Raw genomic sequence first — 24997 nt, forward strand, 5'->3', positions numbered from 1 at the left:
TCTCTAAGAGACTCAGTTCCTTCATTAATAAAATGGGCATAATAATAACTATCTCATAGAGCTCTTTCAGGCTTCCATGAGATAATGCACAGCTATTCATATTTGATTCCATCTTTATGCCTTTGTTTCCATTGAGACAATATTAGGTCAACAAAAGTTTCTGAAGTGTCATCCTCTGTTTTATTCCTTAGTTACACCAGCAGCATGAAACCAGGAAACCACACATTTAGTGTCTCTGAATTCCTCCTCCTGGGCCTGTCTGAGCAGCATGAACAGCAACCTCTCCTCTTTGGCCTCTTTCTGAGCATGTACTTGGTCACCGTGATGGGGAACGTTGTCATCGTCCTGGCCATTGGCTCTGATCCACACCTCCACACTCCTATGTACTTCTTCTTGGCCAACTTCTCCTTCACTGACCTATGTTTATCATCTACCACAGTTCCCAGGATGCTGGTGAACATCCAGGTCCACAGTAAAACCATCACCTATGCGGGATGCCTCTCTCAGATTCACTTCTTCCTGTGGTTCATTGGTCTAGATGTCTTCCTGCTGGCGGTGATGGCATATGACCGGCTTGTGGCTATCTGCTACCCCCTTCACTACACCTTGATCATGAGCCCCAGATGCTGCTTCCTGCTGGTGGGCATGGCCCTCCTCCTCGCTCAGTCATACTCTCTAACCCACACCATTCTCCTGGCTCAACTGTCCTTCTGCTCTGACAACATCATCCCCCACTTCTTTTGTGAACTTCTCCCCTTGTTGAAGCTCTCTTGTTCCAATACTTATGCCAACCAATGTGTGCTGACATACTGGGGAGGGGCATTAACCATCTTGATCCCCTTGCTGATCATTATTTCTTATGTCCGCATTGTGGCTGCCATTGTGAAGGTCCCATCGGCGAGTGGCAAGTGGAAGGCCTTCTCCACCTGCGGCTCCCACCTCGCAGCAGTGTGTTTATTCTACGTGTCTGCTATTGGGGTCTACTTCGTTCCCTCCACTGCTGATTCCACCAGCAAGAACAGGATGGCTGCGGTGATGTATGCCGTGGTGACACCCATGCTAAACCCATTCATCTATAGCCTGAGGAACAGAGACATGAAGCGAGCCTTGGGGAGACTCCTGAGTGGAAGGGCATGGCAATCTCCATGAGGCCAGAGGCATCATTTTGGGAATTCAGGGGAAATCAACTGACAGAGTTACTTTGGTATCTACGTCCAAATCCTGCATCTGCCACCTATTAGCTTTCCAATCTAAGGCACATTAAATAACCTCACTGAGCCACAATTTCCTCACTTACAAAAGTGGGTAATAAAATATTCTCGATCATGCAGTGTTTCTGGGAGGGTTAAAAGAAAAAATATCTATCTATATAAATTTACTTGTCCCAGGTTCTATGCTTAGATCTGCGTTATCTTCAGCAATATTGAACATCTTCTTTTGAGGTAAATATTTTCATTGTACAGAAGAGACAACAAAAGTTCAAAAAGGTTAAAGTATGTGTCTGAGGGTGCACAGCTAATAAGTGGCAAAGCCAGAATTTAAACCCAGATATCTGATTCCAAAATAAACGTATTTAATGGTTCTACTATGCCTAAGAGGACATGAAACCCCCATACTCCTCTCAATTCCCAGCTTTCTGTCTCTTCTTGCTCCCTTCGCACTGTTCACACACACTGTTCCAATCAACAACTCTTCCCTGTACTAGCAATGATTTGAAGATGAGGCAGAGCAAGTAAGAAGCTAGAGGGCACAATGGAAACAGACTCAGAGGTTCTGGTATCTCCCCACGGGAGAACGCCCTCTGCTTGGATAGAAGTTTCTAGTTAGATATTTTGAAATTACTTAAGAATCAAGCCACACGATCAAAGAGCAGAGTGTTTGGACCACATTATGTGGGGTTCTCACCAAGTTTCTCTCACAGAACCATTGTCCTTCACCACTATGTCAACAGTCTGTACATAGATCTATTTTAAAAGATAACTGAATTAATTTCACGATTGCTTCTCTGCGGGGAATGCTGCTAAGGATATACCCGAAAAACCTGCAGAGGAGTTTTCAGTGACCCACAGGAGAAATTTTGGAAACCACGCTGTACTCTGTTAGTTTCTTCCTTACATGACTGTGGTCTACTGAGATCTCACTGACAAACTCAGAGTTTTGAATAGTTTCTTTTTTTTTTAAAGAAAACAAGACTTATGTTAGAGTCAAAAATACCTGAGTTTATAAATTAGATCTACCGTTGTGTGACTTTCAGCAAGTTATCAATACCCAAGTCTTAGTTTCCAAATATAAACCAGTGAATAGTAATAGTAACTATAGTAACTATCATCTAAGGCTGTTGTGAAAATTAAAAAGATAACACATAAAGTGCTTAGCACAATGTTGGCACATGTGCTGTAACATGCAAATACTGCTTAAAACACAAATCTATTATTATATCCAATTTTCTCTTCTTTTCTCTCTTTTCTTCTCTTTGCATCCTTTCCCTTCTCTTCTCTTCTCTTCCCATCCCCTTTCAGAGAGAAGCTTAATACTTACCATTTTAAATGCACAAGGTAATACGTCCACCCTAACCTTTGTCCTAATGAATGCATCTCTGGTACTAGGAAACTGCCTCTGGCTTTAAAAAGATACTGCCATTTGCAACAACATGGATGGATCTTGAGATTATCATGCTAAGTGAAGTAAGTCAGATAGAAAAAGTCGAGAACCATGTTTCCATTCATATGTGGGATACAAAACTGAAAGCAACAAATGAACAAGACAAACAAAAATTCATAGACACAGACAACAATTTAGTGATTACCAGATGGTAAGGGGAGATGTAGGTGGCAGAAGAGGGTGAAGGGGGTCAAATACACGGCGATGGAAGGAGAACTGACTCTGGGTGGGTAACGCAGAATGAAATATGTAGCCCCAAAGAACAGAACCGACCAAGAGACTTATGGAAACTGAACTGAGAAAGAAAGGCCAGACCCATTTCAGAGAGATAACCACTACGAAACATTTCCAAAGTTGGGCTGGAATGGCTCCAAGAACTAGCATGACCTCCACTGCCTATCCCTATGGAATCTCCACCAGTTCAAATAAGCTCACACTTTAAGACTCAATAAAATGTCACCTCATGGACAAAACTGTACCTGACCACCTTCAGGCAGATTATTTTTCTTCCTTTTGTGCTCCAACACTTATTATGGTAACTATCACCATTTGGCTTGATTGACACTAAATTGAACATGTATAGACATGAAGAGGATCTCACTCATTTTTCATTTTGCCAGTCGTGCCTGGCACAGTACCTGGCTCACGGTGGGCACCAGCATATACATATTAGCTTAATATGGATCTGTCTCTTGGCATAAACATTAGCACTGAGAAGCAAGATACTAACATGTGTAAGAGTTTGGACTCCAGAGTCAGACAAGAAACAAATTTCAACCTGCCCTTCCCCACTTACTAGTAATAGTTTCCCCATCTGTAAAATGTGATCATCAGAGTACCATATCCAAGATGGTTATAATTGGGGAAGTAAATGGCATAATGCATTTAGAGAGAAAAGAAAGTGGAATAAAGTAAACATTAAGCTTTATGGAGAAGTCGTCATGACTGGACCTAATCAAATTGCACACCGCCTGGGAAAGTAGTTCCCAGACACGGAACCAATATCTCCTTTGCCTGACACAGTATCTGGCATATGGGAGAGATTAATAAATGCTGGTTGACATGCATGTTAAAAAATTTATACTTCCATTAGAATAACAGTAAACAAATGAAGTTTTAATTGGCCTTGCTCCTGTCTGGCTAAGATCACCGTACAATACCAGGGAAAAACTGACAACATTTATGACAGTAAGTGTCCTTTATGAAATACACTGACTCCATACATAGTCAGACTTGGGGGTTAAGAGAATGATTTCTAGATCACTTTTCTCTAAAACCTATGCAAATGTGATAGGGAATAATACTGCTTCATAAACACATGGCTTCTCCAGAGCGTAACTTCAAAATCTGGATATAGGATTCAAGTCCCTGAGAAGACAGGGTGTGAATTCCCAAAAGCCTTCTCAGTGCCATCTTCCTATCGTTGTTCCTGAAGCTGTAAATGAGATGGTTCGGGAGTCACCACTGCGTAAAATAGAGTGGCAACCCTGTCCTTACACCGAGTGTGACAAAGGGGGCACAGGTAGACACCAATTGCTGCACCATCGGACAAGAGGACCGCAGTGAGGAGAAACCCACAGCTGGAGAAGGCCTTTTGCCTGCCAGAGGCAGAGGGGACCCTGAGGATGGTGGAGAGGATGTGTGTGTATGACAAGATGATCAGGGAGAAAGAGCCAGTGAGTATCATGGAGCCCACAGTGAATAGGGCTACCTGGTTGGTGCTGTGTCAGCAGGAGAGCTACAGCAGAGGGACCATGTCACAGAAGAAGTGACAGATGGTGTTGCCTGCATAGAAAGAAAGCCTCACCATGAGGAAGGTACGGAAGAGGGTAGCAAGGCTGGTGAGAACCCAGCATGCTGAGAGACGGGGCACGTGCCCAAGAGGACTCGTGTGGACTAGGGAAGAGGCCTGCAGATGGCCACGTAGTGGTCACAGGCCATCACCCCCAAGAGGTTGTCTCACTGCTTAAAGAAGTCCGACCTCACCAAGGAACCGAGCTCAGAAGGGCTCAAACCTCTGCTTAGCAGCATGTGCTAGTGCACGTGGGAGCTGTGTCTGTGAGTGACACATGCGTGTGAGAGCAGGCATGTGTATTGTTTGCTGATGACAGTGTGTATGTTCCCGTGGGTACGTTACCACGTGCATGAGGTGTGGGTGGTGGTTTAGTGACTGCCTGTGACTGACAGGTTTCACTGGCCCACGCTGACTGTCTTCCCCGGGAAGGGGACGGGTCAGAAGGCACCTCTCAGTAATGGGAGGGTGTGTGCTTTGGTGCAGTGAGTGTGGCTGGGTGTGCATGTGTGTTGTTGGTATGTGTTTGTTGCAAGATTATTGAATTATGTGCGGCCTTGAGTGTTTTTGGTAACGTGTATGTTTAGGGTTTGAGTTATGCATATGTGGTGAGCTGAGTGTTTACCAGATGTGTCCTGTGTGAGTGTGTTGATGTGCAGTGTGTGTTTGTGGGTGATACATTACTGCAAATTGTGTATGTCTTACCTGTGTGTTATTTATGACTTATATGTATATCAGTGTTTGTGAGCTGAGCCATGTACTGCTTAGCCTTCCCTTAGAATGGGGATTGGAAACACATGACTAAAATCCTCAAGTCAGCTGAGTGTGTGTGTGTGTGTATGTGTGTGTGTGGTATTTGCATGTGCGTTTGAGGGCTTTTGATTTGTACCCATGACCTCAATATTTCCTTAAGTGACCTCCTTCTATTGTAACATCAACTGAGATAACTAACACGCTGTCTGCTTCCTGAAAGGGTCTGCTATCATTTTCACGTACCTGAGTGTGACTGGGTTGCCCTGAGTTTTGTAACTCTTTACTTTCACTTAACATCCCAGGCAAGAAATGTGAGACATCCTGCTGAGTGAAATTAGAGGGCAAAAGACCTACCAGGTGAAGGCAAGAACTTGGGAAAGTCACTTAACTCTTTAACCTCAGTTTACATATCTATAATGGAGTGTCTGGCGCTCAAAACCAATGAAATGGGAAAGTTCCATGTTAAAAGCATGGGTTCTGACTACACAATAATATTAGACTGAACTACACAAAATAACCAATATTTGATCAGTTTAACTTACAGAAAATGGCAATGTATATATATATGTTCATATATATATAGTCCTATATATACACATGAATATGGAATATTCCATACATGTGTGTGCGTATCAAGAGTTTAACCCATACATATGGGGACATAAATACTTTTATACATATTCCATATATGTTCTATATATGTACACATACAGACGGACTATATATGTATACGTATGTCCCCATATATGTGTGTGTGTGTGTGTATGTCCCCTTATGTATATACGGATATATCTAGCCTCCCTCCGACAGCTATTGTTGTATGTCTATGGAAGTTGTCATTTATGTTTCTATTTCCTAAGAGCTTAAATTCTTACAGCAGCTGTGAAGATTTTATCTGGGAATGCACGGCTGATGTGTGGCTTTAGTTAGGCAATGTGTGGAAAGCCTTAGCATAGCGTCCGGCACACAGAATAATCACCAAAAGCTCAAAATTGTTAGGAAAGACAGTTTGAGGACTATTCTGATTTGGGCGCTGTTCTGGCTTCAAGAGGCTTTGAATGGCCCCCCATTTCTAGAATGTCCATGAGTTTACAGCCGTAGGTCAGGGGGACGCGGCAGCTTCACAGGAGTGTGACAACGCGCTAACGCAGCCTCAGCCCTGGAATGACAAAAATGTTAACTTTAAGATTTCTACTGTGAGAGAATATTTTGTTTTCTGACGTGTTTACCTAAGAAAACCAAAGTCCAGACATGATAAGTGAACTTCACAAAGTCAGAGCAGTTCATTTAGAATTTGAGGACTGGGTCTGGGCAATGAACCAAGGTTTTTCCCACAATGCGTACTTTAGAGACTAGTATTCCCTGATGTCTCTACAACTTCTAGCAGGAAGCTCTGGGGATTGTGCTTCATGTTGATAATTTGTTTTTCCCTGGGTTTCTAGTCAGTCTGGCTGGCTCAGGATCTAGGATGACCTGCCCTCATTTCTCCTTCCTTAGAAGAGATGACGATTCCATGCCCCAGGGGTCCCTTCCGCCTTAAGACATAGGAGAAGATGTTGTCTTTTCCTCTGGTCTTCAAATATGGCTTCTCTACTCCTGACAAGTGAGAACTGAGAACAGGATAATCTAACCTCTGCTTTAACATGAAGAAATGTGGTGCTCTTCTTGACCCAATTCAGAACTGACAGTAAGTCACTGGTCATATGTCCCCTTCCCTGGTCAGCCAAGAGAAGCAGAATGGCCCATTGGAAATAGTTTCAGGAATCCTGTTTTTGATATCAGTTGTAGCGCTGAACTTGGACAGATTACAGCAGCAATTTGATATCTGTTTGCTCATTCATAAAATAAGACAGTTGTAATAGACAGCTTAATATCCTTTCGTCCCTACAGGGTGGAGTGGCTAGGTAGCTTTAATCCGGGGGGCTATTTCGCCAGGTTATGAATTTAACACTCTGGTCCCTGAAACCACAGTTTCCTGAAATCTCCATGTACTCCTGAGAGGAGTTTGGTATGTGGACGGAGCGTGTCAGGTCGGGTTGGCTGTTTTCAAATATGGAAGAGATTTGGGAGAACATTTCTCAGCATTGGAAAAGGGCACAAAGGAGCAGATTCAGACCAATGAAGATATGTTCATATTAAATCTGAATCCCAAGCCATTAATTTTTTTCTGCATTCTTTTCTAATTAAAACAAAACAATATTTAGTTCAAATGTAAAATACAAACACCTTGAATTCAGTGCTTGTGAAAATATGCAATTGATTAGACTTACTAATTCAACATCCACAATACTTTTCTTCATTTTCACAAACAATTTTGAGTACCTTCTATGTACTAGAACGTATGTTAGGCAACCTATGATCTTCACTAAGAGTCATCTGTTTTGTTAACTATCTGTATAAATAAAAGGCAATACTGGTAGCTAAATAATAACACCACATGGTTTTCTCATGGCTTAAGATATCAGCCTGCTACCTATCCATCCACTATTTCATTCAGATGGTTCAGATGATAACCAAGTACATACTAAGAAGAAACAAGATGAGTAAAAATGAGTCCCTGGCACTGAAGGATACACAGTTTAAATGGAGAAAGGAAATAATTATAAGGCAATACGTCGGGTGTTCTACCAGCGCCCCATGTACTGGGCTGTGGGAGCAGAGGATAATGCAATGAACTCCAACATTCTCAGGTGTTGACACCTGAGCTCTTGCCACATGGAGAGGAAGAAGGGACATTCAGGAAGGTAGAAGAGCTAAGGAACAAAGGCATGCAGGCAGGATACAAGTTGTTTGAGGACTGTGAGTGGTTTTGTGGGGAAGAATGTGGGGTGGCATGCATGAGGGGAAGTGTCATTGGATAGATGGATGGAGACAGAATGATGAAGGGCTGATTACGTCATGATAAGAATTCATTTGGACATTTTCCTGATATGAGGCAATAAGGAGCCTCACAATAGCCTTTGAGGAGATGTACTTATCCTTCATCACACAGGGGGAAACCAAAGCTCAGAGAAGCTAAATGAAATTATTCAAAGCCACATTATTACAGAAGGTAATAAGATACAGAAGGTGAATCAAAAATTTCTTAGTGCAAGCTGTTTTTTTCCTTTACTATATGCAACTGAAATAGTCTCCTTGGAAACACATATATGAGTCTAATGCAGTGATTTTAAGTGTCTAGATACAGTGGGGATTCCATTTTGAGGAGAGTGTATAGAAAATGCCCCCCACATGATTGTGATACATCCCTCCAGCTTAGACTACTGGCCAGAGTGTTAGACCATCTGTCATAATAATAAAGTTGAAACCACAGGACATGTCTTTACCCCAAAAGTCAATTGTTTAAAGTTTTTTTAGTTTATTTGCCCAGAATATCAGAAGAATTCTGAGAATATTAACTCATTGTTATACATTTTTCATTTGGAATCAGTGTGACTGTTTATAATGGGCTGTATGTTTCTAGGAAATAATGAGATTCCTGAAAGTTAATTACCCTTGGGCAAGAAAAGTGAAAACTGGAATAAATGTACATTTATTTCTATTTCTCACTGTACAGGTGATATAATTGAATGAATATAACAAAATATATCACTGTATTTTCTGCTAATTGCTAAGTTCCTAAACCTGGATCTAGTTGCAGTTGGGGGTAGAGGAGAGACACCAGAAAGGAAAGAGTCTCTTAGAGTAGAAATCCTGGTCTGAGGCCATTAGCTTTGCAAGTACAGAAACCGAACTTACCCAGGCATTGGTTTGGACTAAAGTGGACTGACACACCAATTACACTCACAAAAGACTGATGCATAAACCAAAAATACCAGTTTCTTTATTTGCCATGAAAACTGTAACTGCCAAATTGAATGAATATTTAAATTCTCTAAGGTGACGGATGTGTTAATTAACTGGATAGTGGTAATCATTTCACAATGCATCTGTAATTATGTATTAAATATATTAAAACATCACATTGTACCCCTTCAACATATACAAATTTTACTTGTCAGCTATATCTTGATAAAAGTTGAAATAACAAATTAATTAATTTGCTGACAGTTCATTTTCTCCTTATTGAAAATATGTGGGAAGCGGAACTAAAGTTGCAACGTTGTTTGGTGAACACTGAAATGCAGCACAGAACTAAGAACTTAGATTCCAACAAATTTACTTCAAATCCCAAATATGTGGCCTATGGCAAGTTTCTTAACCCCCTGAACTTCAGTTTCTACATCTTTAAAGTAAACCAATGCAAAATACAGATGATGTATTGTAGACCTATACACTTGAAACCCATATAACTTTATTAACCACGTCACCCCAATAAATTTAGTTTTAAAAAGGCAGCTTTGTGCTCAGCACACTTTAAATAATATTCAGACCTTATCTAGAGAATCTAATATTCAACTACTAAATTAATTCCTCCCTTTACTACAACTTCCTTTGCAATGTATAAACATGAAGAGAGTAAACACAAATGATTAAAGGTTGCTAAAGAGAGAGAAATGATAATAAAGTCAAATCAGAGAGTCACTGCACAGGGTTGTTACTGAAGAGAATCCAGTGGTTAGTACGTGGCTAGTGCGCAGCCAGTGTTAGCTATTCTTATTACTCTTTTTCTTTGAGTCAGAGCAAGGGCTATGGATTGGCCAAACGTAATGCCCAGTATTTTCTAGTTACAAGGTCCCTGGTGTAGCCTCACTGTGGCTGCTATGGAAAATAAAGATGTTTGAGTCTCTAATCAAGACATCTTCTTCTCTGAACAGAACTAGAAACAAACTAAAGTGTAGTTTCAGGGGCAAACTAAGGATTTGACACTTTCTACTTCATTTTGCAATATATGAATCTAATATACAAACATAAGAAGGCCCTGTTAGAGTAAAGGAGGAGTCAGGAGCTGTAATATGCAGTCTAAAACTTAGATTTTTAAATCCAGAAGAAGAGGTTCAAACTGGATGGAGAAGTATTAATACCTGTAAGTAAGGAGCATCATGTAATTCCCAGCCATGCTGGAGGGAATTGGAGCAGTATTTTATGAACTTTCTATAGCCTTTTCTTTGGAACAGCTGGGAAGATTTTAAAAGGCCGAAATGGACTAGACTATGATGAAATATTCTTGCCCCATCGCTTTTGCTTTTCTTCACACAAGGTCAAAAGCATTTTTGTTCTGTTGCTCACTTGTCAGAATTGCCTTTCAGAAATTACACCCTGGTCAACTTGTCAGAATTCTGGGTCTCCCAAAACTTCCATATTGGCTTCTTTCTGGATGGTTGCTTGGATTAACACGACCAATTACATCCATCATACTTTTCCTTTTATTGTTCTTCAAGATAAAATTATTCTTAATTCTTCTTTCATCCATTATTTTTTAAAATAACCTTTTAATTACAAAGATAATACATTCTAGTAAAAATATGAGTAATGCAAAAGGTGGCACCACCCACAACCTTTTAACCCAGAGTTACTTCTCAGAAGTAAATACTATTGACCTTCAGCATGTTCTTTACTCATATACAGTGTTCTTACTCATATACAAACATTTATGGTTTAATTTTACAAAAATGGAATTATAAGCATATATGTTGTTCTGAAATGTTACCTTTTTAAAAATTATTTTTTAATTAATTATACTGTGTTTCCCCGAAAATAAGACCTAGCCAGACAATCAGCTCTAATGCGTCTTTTGGAGCAAAAATTAATATAAGACCCAGTCTTATAGTACACAACATAAGATATATTATATTATATTATATTATATTATATTAATTATATTAATTATATTAATTTATTACATTATATTATATTATATTATATTATATTATATTATATTATATTATATTATATTATACTGGGTCTTATAGCAAAATAAGACAGGGTCTTATATTAATTTTTGCTTCAAAAGACGCATTAGAGCTGATTGTCCGGCTAGGTCTTATTTTGGGGGAAACATGATTTAATTGTTATATATTATATACATTATTTTAATCTAATTTTAATTAAGTACACTACTATTTACTTAATTACATAATTATTCAGTGAAAAAATTATTATTCATTAATTATTAAATTGTAATTATTCAGTGTATACTGATAGGATGTGTACAGTCCAGAGCACATGTTTCCATGGTACCTGACATGTTTCGTGGGGACAGCTGAAATCATTTGAAGGAGCCTTGGATATCTATCTATCTATCAGATATCTATCTGACACCAATCTATCATTTTACAAATTGTCTGATCCAAACTGTCTTTTCTAATGTGCACAGTTAAATTCAAGCTTTACCAAACAGAATTACCTAAACCACAGAATCTTTTTTAAATGGGGGTTCAAAATAATATCTACACTGCAATATGTTACTTTTTTGCTATTTAGATTACAATAAAATTTATTTCATACAGAATTCCAGACATGGATAGAAGAAACCAGACCAGCATGTATGAGTTTCTTCTCATGGGCCTCTCTGAGCAGCCAGAGCAGCAGCCTTTCCTGTTTGGGCTCTTCCTGGGCATGTACCTGGTCACCATGTTGGGGAACCTGCTCATCATCCTGGCCATAGGCTCTGACCAGCACCTCCACACCCCCATGTACCTCTTCCTGGCCAACCTGTCCTTCTCTGACATTGGTTTCATCTCTACAATACTTCCCAAGATGCTTCATAATATTGGCTCAGGAAGTAAATTGATTTCTTATGGTGGGTGTCTTACACAACTCTATTTCTTTGGCCTGTTTGCAGACCTAGACAACTTTCTCCTGGCAGTGATGGCACTTGACCGCTATGTGGCCATCAGCCAACCCCTCCATTATGCCATGGCTATGAACTCCCAACGCTGTGTCCTGTTGGTGGCTGGGTCATGGGTGGTCACTACCTTCCATGCCCTAGTGCACACCCTCCTAATGACCAGGCTTTCCTTCTGTGGCCCCAATATCATCCCTCATTTCTTCTGTGATCTGGTCCCACTCCTGAAGCTGGCCTGCTCCAGTACTTATGTCAATGGCCTGATGCTCATCCTTGTGGGAGGAACACTGCTCATTGGACCTTTTGTCTGCATCCTTACATCTTACTGTTACATTGCATTGGCTATCCTAAGAATTGATTCTCCAAAGGGTAAGCAAAGGGCCTTCTCCAACTGCACCTCCCACCTCTCTGTGGTCGCTCTGTTTTACAGCACAGCTATTGGTGTCTATTTATGTCCTCCATCCGCCCCCTCTGGTGGAAAGGACAGAGTCTTCTCAGTGATGTACACAGTGGTGACCCCCATGCTGAATCCTTTCATCTACAGCCTGAGAAACAGGGACATGAAGGGGGCTCTGGGAAAACTACTCAGAAGGAAAACGCTCTCTCTCAGCACTTTCAGGACCTGACTCCAAGACTCAGAGCTGAGAGTCGAAAATTGGCCTCCTGAGAGCGCAACCACTGTAGCTTCCTTGAACCTGAGACTCCTCTTTTTCTTCTGTTTATATTTCAAAGTACAGAATTGACATCTGAGGACAGGGAGGGGACCAGTGATGTCAGTAACCCCCAATCATCTTTGTGAAGTGCCCACGCTCTGAGTAATTTATGACCCACTCTCAAAATGGTTCTTGTTAATGTTAATGAATGCCTATGAAAAGTCCATGGGTGGGGGCTTGTATACATATAAAATGGAAATAAAAGTCCAAATTTTTGTTTAGCTCAAGTTATAACGGAAGAGATCTCCAAACCAAGAATACAGGATTCATTATGTCTGGTAGAATGAAATACAAAGGAACTGATCTGATACTTTATACTTAAATAGACAGTGTTCTTTCTCTAGAAGAAGAATGGAGCTTTAAGTCCTGCGTTCCAGTGCTGGCTTTGCCATTAATGAACTGTGACAGCTGGATAGTCACTTAATGTCTCTGAGCCTTGGTTTCCCCATTTGTAAATTAAAGTAACTGGATTATGTTAGCCCAAGCCCCCCTATACATATACCTGAGTTCTAATATTATTTATTGTTATAGTGACTGGATTTCAAGACTTGAGTCACAAGGTACAAGTCAGAATCAAAAATCCACCACGTTCTTACTGTGAAACTTGAGGAACATTCTTTGTCTCTGAGTTCTGGTTTCTTTATCTGTAAAACATGAAGAACAACTACATCATAGGACTCCTCTGAATAATAAATGTGAACTCACTTGGATTACCTAGTAAGTGCTCAATAAACAACACTTAAGTTGTTTCCATAGCTTGGCTATCATGAATGAACATGATAGCCAATGAACATGGGGGTAACTCATGGTTACCATGAGGATCGAATGACATAAAAGCATTTGAGCACTTTAAGCAGAATGCCTGACACATAGTAAGCACCCAACATACGTAAGGCTATTATTATTGCCAACTATGTGCATTCAATCATGTCTGTGTCCATATATATTTCAGATTTTTGAGTGCTGACTGATATGAGAGCTGATAAGATGTGTCACATCTCACTTTCTAGGAAAACGAATGATTTGTGTTCCCAGAATGAACACAGCATACGTAAAACAGAAAATACCTATCCAAGTTGGAAAGTTAAGAGTCAGATCAAGAAATAAAACATTAAAATGATATTTTTAACCAAAATATAACCCCTACAAATCAATAATAAAAATACAACAACCACATAGAAAAAATGGGCAAACATGTAGTTGGAAAATTCAAAGAAGAAAAAAGTAAAATGTTCAAAAAAATTGTCCCCAGCAATTAAGAAAATAAAAAGTAAAACTATCATAAAGTATTGTTTCTTTTCCCCTCATTAGACTGGAAAACAATAAAGAGTTTGCAAACAGCTATGGCAAAGGGCCCTGTCATGTGCCCTTGAAGGGCTGTATAAATTGGTTTAAACTCTTTGGCGGGCAATCTGGTGGTACCAATTGATTTGAAAATGCACATGTACTTCCATCTAGCATTTCCATTTCTAGAAAAAAATGTATGTACACAAAAATGTCTGTAAAAGGATAACCATGTAGTGTTGCCTTTGTCATAGTACCCCCTCCATAAAGAAAAAGGAGACAAGTAAGTGGCATGAGTAGGGAGATGTTTATAACTTCTGGTACATCTAACAACCCACAAAATACTTTAAAAGTAATAAAGTAGGTCTGATGGTGACATAGGAGGTCCATGATATATTGATGAGAGGAACAAAGAAAGCTCCAGAACAAGTGATCTCATTTTTGTAAAAACAAAATTGTACATATACATATGTGCATAGGAAAGTGTCTGAATCAGTACATGTCGAAACATTTAAAAAACATTAACACAATTACCCCTGAAGAGGAATGGGGAAAATGAGAAACAAACTCTCACTTTTCAATGAATACATGTTTCACTGCTAAATATTTTTTTTAAATAAGTGTGTATCACTTAAAATAAACGTAAAACAAGAAGCTACATCTTTCAGGACTCAGGGCAGGAAGAAACCCCATTCATGCTTTGACCATATCTAAGTTTTCCTGGGCTTTCTTCTCAGAGTCAAATTTTGGAGCACATGACAGAGAACCCCAAGTCCAGGCTGATTTCCCAAGTCCTGGGCACTCTCCTGGGATCAGCTGAGCTGCCAAGCCACAGCCAGTCACTCATGCTAATATTGAAAACACCACCTCATGGGCCCCACTCCCAGAGAAGGCAGCAAGTTTGGCCATTGACACACTTGGGAGACCGTGCTGGGGGAAACCATGGAATTCATACAGAAACACATGATAAAACCTCCCAGCACCTTTCCCAGACATGAAGAAGCTCCCTCAGGAGTCTGGCTTCCCTGCCATTCAACCCCTTCCTGATGCCTTTCTTGCTTCTGTGCTGGGCAACTTCCTCTTTCTCCCTTGCGTGGACTGTGCTGTGCTGCTGTCAAAAGAAGACATGATGACACGTGCCAGCTGAGGGAGGATGGACGTGCCAAGCCCAACCCATTGCAGTCCACAGGGGGTTCACAGTGAGGTATCTGCCCTTAGGGCTATAACCCCACACAGCAGTTCCTGAGCACCTCAGACAAGTGGGACTACATCAAACTAAAAAGCATCTGACAGCAAAAGAAACAATCAACAAAATGAAAAGGCAACTTATGGAATGTGAGAAGATATTTGCAAACCATACATTTGATAAGTGATTACTGTCCAAAAGTATAAAGAACTCATACAACTCAATAGCAAAACAAAAAACATATAATTCTTTTTTTTTAATTTATTGGGGTGACATTTGTTAGTAAAATTACATAGATTTCAGGTGTACAATTCTGTATTACATCATCTATAAATCCCATTGTGTGTTCACCACCCAGAGTCAGTTCTCTTTCCATCACCATATATTTGATCCCCTTTACCCTCATCACCCACCCCCCACCCGCCTTACCCTCTGGTAACCACTAAACTATTGTCTGTGTCTATGAGTTTTTGTTTCGAAAAAACATGTAATTCTATTAAAAAATAGGAAAGGACTTCATTAGACGTATTTCCAAAGAAGACATACAAGTAGCCAATAAGTATATGAAACGGTGTTCAGCATCACTAATAATCAGGGAAATGCAAATCAAAACCACAACGGGATATCACCTCACACCTGTTAGAATGGCTGCTATTAAAAAGACAAGAAGTAACAGGGAGGGCAAGGATGTGGAGAAATTTGAGCCCTTTTTGCACTGTGGGCGGGAATGTAAAACGGTACAGCTACTATGGAAAACAGTATGGAAGTACCTCAAAAAATTAAAAATAGAACTATCACGTGATCCAGCAATTCCACTTCTATGTATACACCAAAAGAATGAAAGTATTGCCTAGAAAAGCTATCTGCACTCCCATGTTCATTGTAGCATTATGCACAATAGTCAAAATACAGTAACAACCTAAGTATCCACGGATGGATAAATAGATTTAAAAAAATGAGAGATAGATATAATGAAATATTATTCATCCTTAAAATAGAAGGATATCATGTCATTTGTGACACCATGAGTTAAACTGGAAGACATTATACTAAGTGAAATAATCCAGACACAGAAAGAAAACAAAACTACATGATATCTCTTCTTTGTGGAATCTAAAAAAGCCAAATATATAAAAGCAGAGAATAGAACAGAGGTTACCAGTGGGAAATGAGGAGATGTTGGTTAAAGGATACAAAGTTACAGTTATATAGGATGAATAAATCTAGAGATCTAATGTACAATACGATGACTATAGTTAGTAGTTTTGTAGTAAATACTGGAAATTTGCTAAGAGATTAGATTCCAGGTGCTCCTGCCAGAGGCCAAAAAATGGTAACCATGTGAGGAGATGAAATGTCAATTAGCTAGACTATAATAATCATTTCACTATGTATATGTATATCAAATCTTTTTGTAACCTGAAATATGTAAAATTTTTATTTGAAAAAATTAAAGACAATGAGGAAATTCTCTGTTATTTCTCCCTTGCTCTTTGATGACTTCAACATCTGATTCTCTAACTCTCTCCACCACTATTTAGTTACTTTTGGAAATAGTAATATCTATATAAATGGTTTACCTTACTAACAACTTGGATTCTCAATTCCTGACCTGTTTAGGGTCAACAATCTTTTACTTCACCCCATTTCAGCCATCCACTCATATGGTCATATCTTAGACCTGGCCATTACAAATAATTCCACCATTGGTGAAATCTCAATTTGAAACTTTTCAGTTCCTATCAACGTCTCTTCTTTCACCTTATTTAATTTAGTTCTCCAATACCAACAATTCTCTGAAATTACTGAGCTCTAGTATCTCTTGAAATTGTTTTTCATTATCTATCACCTAATTTATGCCCTTCATTCCCACCTTAACAAGAATACATTTTATGTTCCAGAATTGTTACCACCTTCTTATAAACATCCTTTATCCTTCTGCCCCTTTTGGCTGCCCCTGGCAAAGGCCCAGCCCTAGGTAAATGCATCATTTTACTTATTCACGACTGTACTCGATCACCTGAACATTGTTGGAGAATATCACCCAACCATGTTGATATGACTAGCATTAAACCTATGAATGAAATACCTAAATGGGCACTCTGTGTTGGCAGAGATGAGGCTTTCCATAACATTTCCGTGTACTTCACTTTCCCGTACTCTAGCATATCTCACATAATTTCTTTCTACAATTCTCTAAAACATTCTTGCTCCTAATGCTCTCAGTTGAAGTCTCGTCAAGTATATACCATCTTTCCTCCATCAAATTCTCCAGCCCATCTCCATCCACTTACTTGAACTTCCTTTTTGATATAGGGGAAGGAGTGGCTCATCTCCTAGATAAAATCATCCCCTTAACAGATGTGCACCCCCTTTCAAGGACTTTATTCTTGCAATTAATTGCTTTCTCTCTTGAATCCTGAATTTGTCATTATATGCTAGATTATTTCTATCAGCAAAGGAACATGCTTAATGTCACTAGTCTTTACTAAAATTAGAAGAAATTTTCCCTTGACTCCTCAAGTTACACACCACTTTTTGTCTACCCTCTCAAAAATAATTATACTTGTGAAATATCTATCATCACAGCCTTTACTTATTCTCTTGCAATCTTAGCATAAAATGACTATAATTGTAATTTCCCCCTAACACTTCATTTAATTGCCCTTATCGAAGTTTCCAATAATCTATATCTTGTCAAATGTAATAGTCAATTATCTGTTCTCATTAATGACTTCTCAGCTGCATGTGGGAGAGTGACCACTCTTCTATTCTGGAAATAACTCTTTTCTAGGATTCTGACAGACCGCTCTTACCTGCTTTCTTCCTACTAGTTGCCACTTCTGTTTTCTCTGCTATCTCTTCTCCTAGACCTCTGAATGGTGGTGTGCACAACCATCTCGGAGCTCTGTTCACAATTCTTTTTTCTATACTGTCTTACTAGGTGATTTTATAAAGCCCCATGGCTTTAAATATTATCTACATTTTGTTGTGACATTTCTATCTCAAGACAAGATCTCCCCATGAGCCTGAAGAATTATGTATTTAACTGCCTATGAAATATCTCCACTTGGAGAGATAGCACAAAATTAACATGGCCAAACCGAGTTATTGATTTTGCCCTCCCCCACCATATCTGCCCTCCAGTTACACAGAGCCTTCCACATAGAAATAATGAATCCACCAATTTGAATAGTCCGTCCTTGATTCTTCCTTTCCCCTTACATATTGCATCTAGTCTCTCAGTGTGTCTACACAGCTCTATTTGCCATATGTCCCCAATCTGACCACCTACTCCTGGTGTTAAAGCCACTCTGAAGACTCTCTCCTCCAGTCTCTATTATCAGTGACCTACACTGTCTTTTATGAAGTGACACAAAAGTAGAGGTGGAATAATTCAGTCACTATCAGTACTGAACTGCTTATTGTTACTGTGAGAATGACAGGAGACCATGCAATTTTATAATTTTGAGAGGTTTAGGCTCCTGTCTGGTTTACTCAAAAACCACTCTCTGTATAATGTACTGTAACTCCCTTTGACTTATGTCTGGGAAACAGTACATGACACACGATCGCACAAATGATCAAATCTCTGTAGGCCAAACTGATCAGTAATAATTTGGTTTAGTAATCCCCCAGGACCCATATTAGGTCTGAAAGATGTGAGGTTCAAGTTTGGTGATTTAAAAATATCTTGTCAGTTCCGAAGCGATGAGATTCTAGGTCAGTCAATGGGGACCAGAACTATTTATTCAAAAACTCACTTCTTCCCGAATCCAAATAAGAAAGAGCCAACAAGAAAGATTATTCCACAAGAATGTGAACCACACCAGTTAGTAGGCGTGTATACCATCCATTTGAGGCATTTTGAAGTTAGAGCTTTACTCCTTGGGCTCAGGAGATGTGCTGTCTTTCCTGGTTGGCCTGGGAGCCAGGCTGGAATTTTCCTGAGATGCGGAGTTTCCTGGAAAGCCTTCGCAGAGCTCCCTTAACCTCCTGGTTCCTCAGGCTGTAGATCAGTGGGTTCAGCATAGGGGTAACTACTGTGTAAAAGATGGCGACCTGGCGATCCCGCTCCAAGTCATAGCTGGAGGAGGGCTGAAGGTACATGCGGGCCACAGAGCCGTACAGGAGCAGCACAACAAGGATATGGGAGCTGCACGTGGACAGAGCTTTGCGCAGGGCAGCAACTGAGTGCAAACGGGCTATGGCAACACCGATGCGGGCATAGGAACCCAAAATGAAAAAGAAGGGGCTGATCACCACAGCTACACCCTCAGTGAATATCAGCATTTCATTGACCATGGGTCGGGTGCAGGAGAGCTTCAGCAGGGGTGTGATGTCACAGAAGAAGTGGGTGACCTGGTTGCCACAGAAGGTTAAACGGGCGACCAACACACTGTAAAGGAGGCTGTTGAGGCTGACAATCACCCATGAGGTCAAGGTTATACGTAGACAAAAGCAGCGGCTGATGATGGCAGAGTATCTCAAGGGGTCGCAGATGGCCACATAGCGGTCATAGGACATGGCAGCTAACAAGTGGCCTTCCATGCTGCCCACAGCCATAAAAAAGAACAGCTGGGTCATGCACTGGTTAAAGGAGATGGTTTTATTCACAGATAGTGTGTGGACCAGCATCTGGGGAATAGTAGTGGTTGTGAGAAATATGTCAATAAAAGAAAGTTGGCAGAGCAGGAAATACATGGAGGTCTGAAGCTTGGGGTCTGAGAGGGCAACAATTACTAAGAGGGCATTGCCTGTAACTGCTACCAGGTACATGGCAAGGACAACCCCAAAAATAACTGGCTGTATCTCTGGCCAGCTGGACAGGCCCAATAAGACAAATTCAGTTACTTCTGTCCTGTTTCTAGTGGCCATCACCTACAAAGAGCAAGTGTTAACATCAAATAATGCTGAAATTTACTCTGGGATCACTTTTAGGAAACATCTTTTCTTTCATGGATGCCCCTAATTTCCAAACAAGTTTTTTTCCCCTTTATTTCCCTTGCCATTGTCTTTCTACCCATATACTCTCTCATTCACTCTTTAGTTTAACCCATGTTCATTTATAGATCACTTACAATCTTTCAGTTTGACAGATACTACGGACAACAGGATCAATCACATATGGTCCCTGCTTTTATGAAATTCACTGTATGACAAGGAAGGCATCACTATACACAGAATTTCTTGGGTGCTTGCTATGGACTGACGAGCATACTAAATATCACATGTTTGATCTTCACAACAAACCCATATGGTAGAAACTATAGTACTTTCAGTCCCATATTACAGATGAGAAAACTAACGCAAAGTGACTACTCTGTTGAAGGTCTGATGGGATCTGAATGACAACATTTGGACTCAACCCTGTATAGTTCTCTTGGACTTAAGCAGCACAGGTCTCTGGTTGTCAGAGTTGGAAAGGGAAGGGAATGGTGTCAAGGTCCAGCCAGGTGCTTGAGTTTCTACATCTTTGATGGGGCATTGGAGTGAAGATCTGGTCTTAAATTTGTATGTCCAGAAACTGGACATATTGTTCTTTTGGTAGGAAGTTCTTGTTCCATGAAGTCAACTGAACTTACCTGGGATGAGAGTAAAAGTGATTAATATAATCATTGATTTTATTAATCATCAACTTTCAATGACTAATAAAATCTGCTAGTGGATGGGATTCTCATGTCTTTTCAGCTCAGGTTGTCCCCACAGGCAGATCTACATGGTGTGACAAAAAGATAACTTCTTAAGGCTGCTGTATGGATAAGGAAACTTTAATGAAATACTGTATTTCTTCATGACTGTGAGAAAAATAATTTAAAAGAGTATACCAGAACACATAATAAAAAGCAGAGGTCTCTTAGACCAAGTTTGCCCACCTCCATGTTTAGTTTTAGCTCTTTGTTGGTTCATACCTCTATGCCTCTAAATAATATGCTGCTTGCTTATGTATCTATGTACTAGTTTTATCAGTTTCAGATAATCTTTCAGCTCTCTCCTATGACATATGAAGTTTTATCTTGTTTGCATTATCCCCTCTTTTCTCCTCCTTTCCCCAAGTTTTTGATGATTATTTTAGTTTTCCAATTCATTGTTTTCCTGTTTTTAGATGGTATCCTCAAATCTGTATTTCTTATTTCATCAACTTCAGATTCCACTTATCTTCTTCACCCCTGAGACCGCCCAAAATTTGGAAAGCTGTACATTCATTTGTTTATTGCCAAGATTGAAAACATATGAGTTGTAACCATAGTTAAGTCTTCCAGGTAAAAGCTGAGAATCAGTAGACAACATTTATATTAGTATAACTATGTAAATATTTTTTACAACAGAAAAAAATGATGTGCGATGGTTGCATTTATTCTTTGATGAGGCCAGTGTTTCCCCGACTAAAAGAGAATATTCCTAACACTGAGATAAAGAAGCAAAACTATTTTCAGGACATCTCTCTCGGTGCTTTCTTTACTCTGAAGATCATACATTAAACAGGAGCCTATAAGACAAAGAAAACTTACATTTTACAATGTCTGTTCTTTTGTCTTTATTTCTTCCTGTATCCTTCTCTGTGTCAGTGGACATAGCTCAAATTATGTACTCTTGGGACGCCATTATTCATTCAAGACAGTGGCCACAGAGATGTCTATATGGAGGTATAGATGAAGGTGAAAAGGAAGAAGAGATGAGAAGAAAGAGAGATGAAATAAATCCCATGGGGAAAAGGAGATAAAATGGTCTACAAGGGGAAAAAAATGTAGCAAAGAGTGTAGATTTATCCATTAGGAGGATAAGAATGTAGTAACATAGAAAGTCCATTTTCTTCCAAGTACAGCAAAACTGCCTTTTATCCTAATTATCTGCAATAAGAGTAATAAGCAGCAGTCATGCTCTTGTTGTCTGACTTCTTCAAGACTCAGCTCTTTATCTTTTCTATTTTCCAATATCTCAACGTGACTTCCATCAGAGCCAGAGCTCTGTGGATTCCGTTAAGGCAACTTTGAGAAATCAAGGATTCTAATGCAAGAGAGGGGAGTCATTTGTTTAGAAGAGAAATGAAGATAAACACATGTACAGATTTGGACACCTCAAGACGGTAACCTACACTGAAATCTGGGAGAACAAAAATAAAAGGAAGAATCACTGAAATGAGACCAAAAAGCATCTCAGGTTTCCCATTTCCCATCTGGTACTTCAGGGACATCTAGAGTCATGGAGAAGGGCGAGCTCTGCAGTGATAAACCCTGATCCTACTTATTCTTGTCTTTCTATTTTGATGAAAGTACCAATGGACATATGAGTCTTCACTGTTTCATCAATATCTAAATGTTAGGAATATACTCTAATGCCTTCTTGGTCTAACTTCTACTTCTAGTTGTTCCCTGTGTTGATGAGTCACAAATGTTTAATTTGAGATACATAAATCAGAACCTCTTTTTCTGTCTCAAGAATATATCATCCAAAATCTCACACAATAGATTAGGTCCTCTTGTCACACATTTCTTGTACGTTTGAACTGAAATGTCTCTCCATACCTTCCCATGATTGCATGACTCTATACCTAAACCTTCATATCTTCACCCAAAAACCTATCTTTCCATGTTATTATTGAAAATTCTTCCATCCCACTGCCTCCCTCGACTATAATATTTGCATCTCATTCTATTTATCGGTCTTCTTGGTACAAATGTCACACAATTTTCTACAAAAGGATTACAAGTTCTTATTTTCTATCCCCCTTCTACTTACTATTAGGGCAGAATGTAACCTTATTCTCATCTTCTCTGTACCTGTCATTATACACACAAGCTAGAAAGTCTGGGTAGAGCTCTTTGCCACATTCTCACAAAATTAGGGATTCCCTTTTTGTCCTTTTCCATAAAAGCCTTCTATAAGGCAGCTTATCACAGTGAAACAGCCTTACTTACATGTGCTCATTCTGGGACTCTGCCAACCCCAGAAGCCTCCAATTGTGTTCAGATGAAATATTAATTAGAATGGGCTGAGCTCTTTGACCTTTCTTTATAAACTGGGACTAGCTCAGGAGTTTGCTCTTTCCTTATACGTAGATCTTACTGAGGCAAAACCCACAGAGCTTCTAAAAACAACTATGCCTATAGGGAAGGTTTACCCTGTTGGGAACTTCATGGTTTTGCATAATGTCAGCAGTTGAGCAAGAAGAAACCCCAAGGGGAAATTGAGTCCTGTTTCATCATCTCAAGAAACCATCTTTCCTACCTATCTTTTCCATAATTATTGAGTGTTTGTTATGAATCCAAGTATCTTAGCTGATGTAGTTATGAGGCATGACGCTTTATGAGACAACAGTCCAATTCTAACTACTGTTACGTTTCCATTCTGCTCTCCAATGACTATTTCCTGCCCTCCCAATTGGAGTCATTTGATGGATTTCATCTAGCCATTTTGCTTATCTGTTTTAGAACTATTGTCCTCAGAATAGTTGATTTAAACAAGACTTTGAGTATAAAAGAAACAGCAGGAGGTGAAGCACCACATTGAAAAATCTGAGATTATAGGCAAATTGGAGAGATTCTTGGTCTCATTTTAAAATATAGTAATAATGATATATATCTTATTGATATAGGTTATGTATTGTGGAATTGATCACAATTTGAATATATGCCAGTATTTTCCATCACTGACCTGCACAGAAGAAACTCAGTCACATGCTAGAAAACTGAACTACTAATTGGTAAATATGATCAAAATTCAGTGGAAACAGAAAGAGAGTCTAATCAATCAAAATATAATCAATTTCTTCAAAAAAATGTACTACACTTATTCTTGTTTGCAGAGGATCTATTTGACTTTTCTAACAGCCCGACTTGCTTTGGGGAAGTGACTTCTTCCCCAGTGGTTACAGGTTGATGGCATTGTCAAATGCTCTCCCACCCCAGAATTTGAGGTAGGAGATAAAGGGACTGAAAATGGTTGGATGTGATTTATTTCAACTAGTCTCATTCTAAGCAGGCAGTCCTGGATTTTAGACTGGTTTTCTTCCCTCCACCTGACTCCTTACCCCTGCCCATACACATACACCTGTGCTTTTACTACTGCTGTAATGAATAGATCTAGACACTGAATAGCAATTGCTGCTAATGGCACCAAAAACGTAACATAACGAGACAGTATGTGTCCTACTGATGGAAGAACACACCACCCCTATGAAGCAGTCTACCCTATCTAAAAGTCAGACATTAATCTTATCAAGCTTCTACATTCAACTTCAAACTTATGGAAAACACACAGTACAGAGGAACTTGTTGAACTACAATTAGTGATAAAAATCAGACAAATCCGACTCTAGGGAATTCCACAGGAAAATTACACAATGTCTTCCACAAACAAACTGTTAGAGCTAATAAATGAATAGAGCTAATAAGCTTTAGAAGTTGCAGAATAAAAGACCAACAAGAAAAATAAGCTATATTTTATGTATATTAGCAATGAATAATCTGCAAGGGAATTTAGAAAGTAATTTCATTTACAATAGCATCAAAAATAATAAAATACTGTAGAATAAATTTAGAGAGGCGGAAAACCTGTATACACTGAAACCTATAAAACATGGCTGAAAGAAATTAAAGAATACCTAGATAAATGGAAATAGAGCCCAAGTAATGGATTGGGAGACTTAATATTGTTAAAATGGCAAGTCTCCACAAATTGACCTACAGATTCAGTGCAATCTCTATCAAAGTCCCAATGGACTATTCTGTAGAAATAGAAAAGGCAATCCTAACATTCATATGGAATTGCAAGGAACCATGAGTACCCAAAACAATCTTGGGGGGAAAAACAAAAAGAAAAACAATGGTGGAGGACTCATGCTCCCATATTTCAAAACTTATCACAAAACTACAACCAAA

The 24997-nt window shown here is 39.4% G+C and overlaps 3 protein-coding genes across 3 annotated transcripts in view; 2 read left to right on the forward strand and 1 right to left on the reverse strand.

The window, feature by feature from the left end:
- Positions 1-204: 204 nt before the first annotated feature.
- The window catches only part of OR5C1 (olfactory receptor family 5 subfamily C member 1), a gene marked incomplete at both ends in the record, with an annotated part of 100525 nt that continues 75732 nt past the window's right edge, over positions 205-24997 (forward strand). The window contains one exon of the mRNA XM_081066718.1: positions 205-321. Within this exon, the coding sequence (XP_080922844.1) occupies positions 205-321 (117 nt within the window). The remainder of the gene's footprint in view (positions 322-24997) is intronic.
- On the forward strand, positions 11606-12559 carry LOC308504704 (olfactory receptor 1f45-like; the record flags this gene model as incomplete). The annotated part of the gene is made up of 1 exon (XM_081065887.1): positions 11606-12559. One exon carries the CDS (start codon positions 11606-11608, stop codon positions 12557-12559), a length of 954 nt encoding a protein of 317 aa, XP_080922013.1.
- Positions 19011-19994, reverse strand: LOC308504705 (olfactory receptor 1f45-like; the record flags this gene model as incomplete). The annotated part of the gene is made up of 1 exon (XM_081065888.1): positions 19011-19994. One exon carries the CDS (start codon positions 19992-19994, stop codon positions 19011-19013), a length of 984 nt encoding a protein of 327 aa, XP_080922014.1.

This window comes from Rhinolophus hipposideros (assembly GCF_964194185.1).
Source record: "Rhinolophus hipposideros genome assembly, chromosome: 11".
In the NCBI taxonomy this organism is placed as follows: Eukaryota; Metazoa; Chordata; class Mammalia; order Chiroptera; family Rhinolophidae; genus Rhinolophus; species Rhinolophus hipposideros.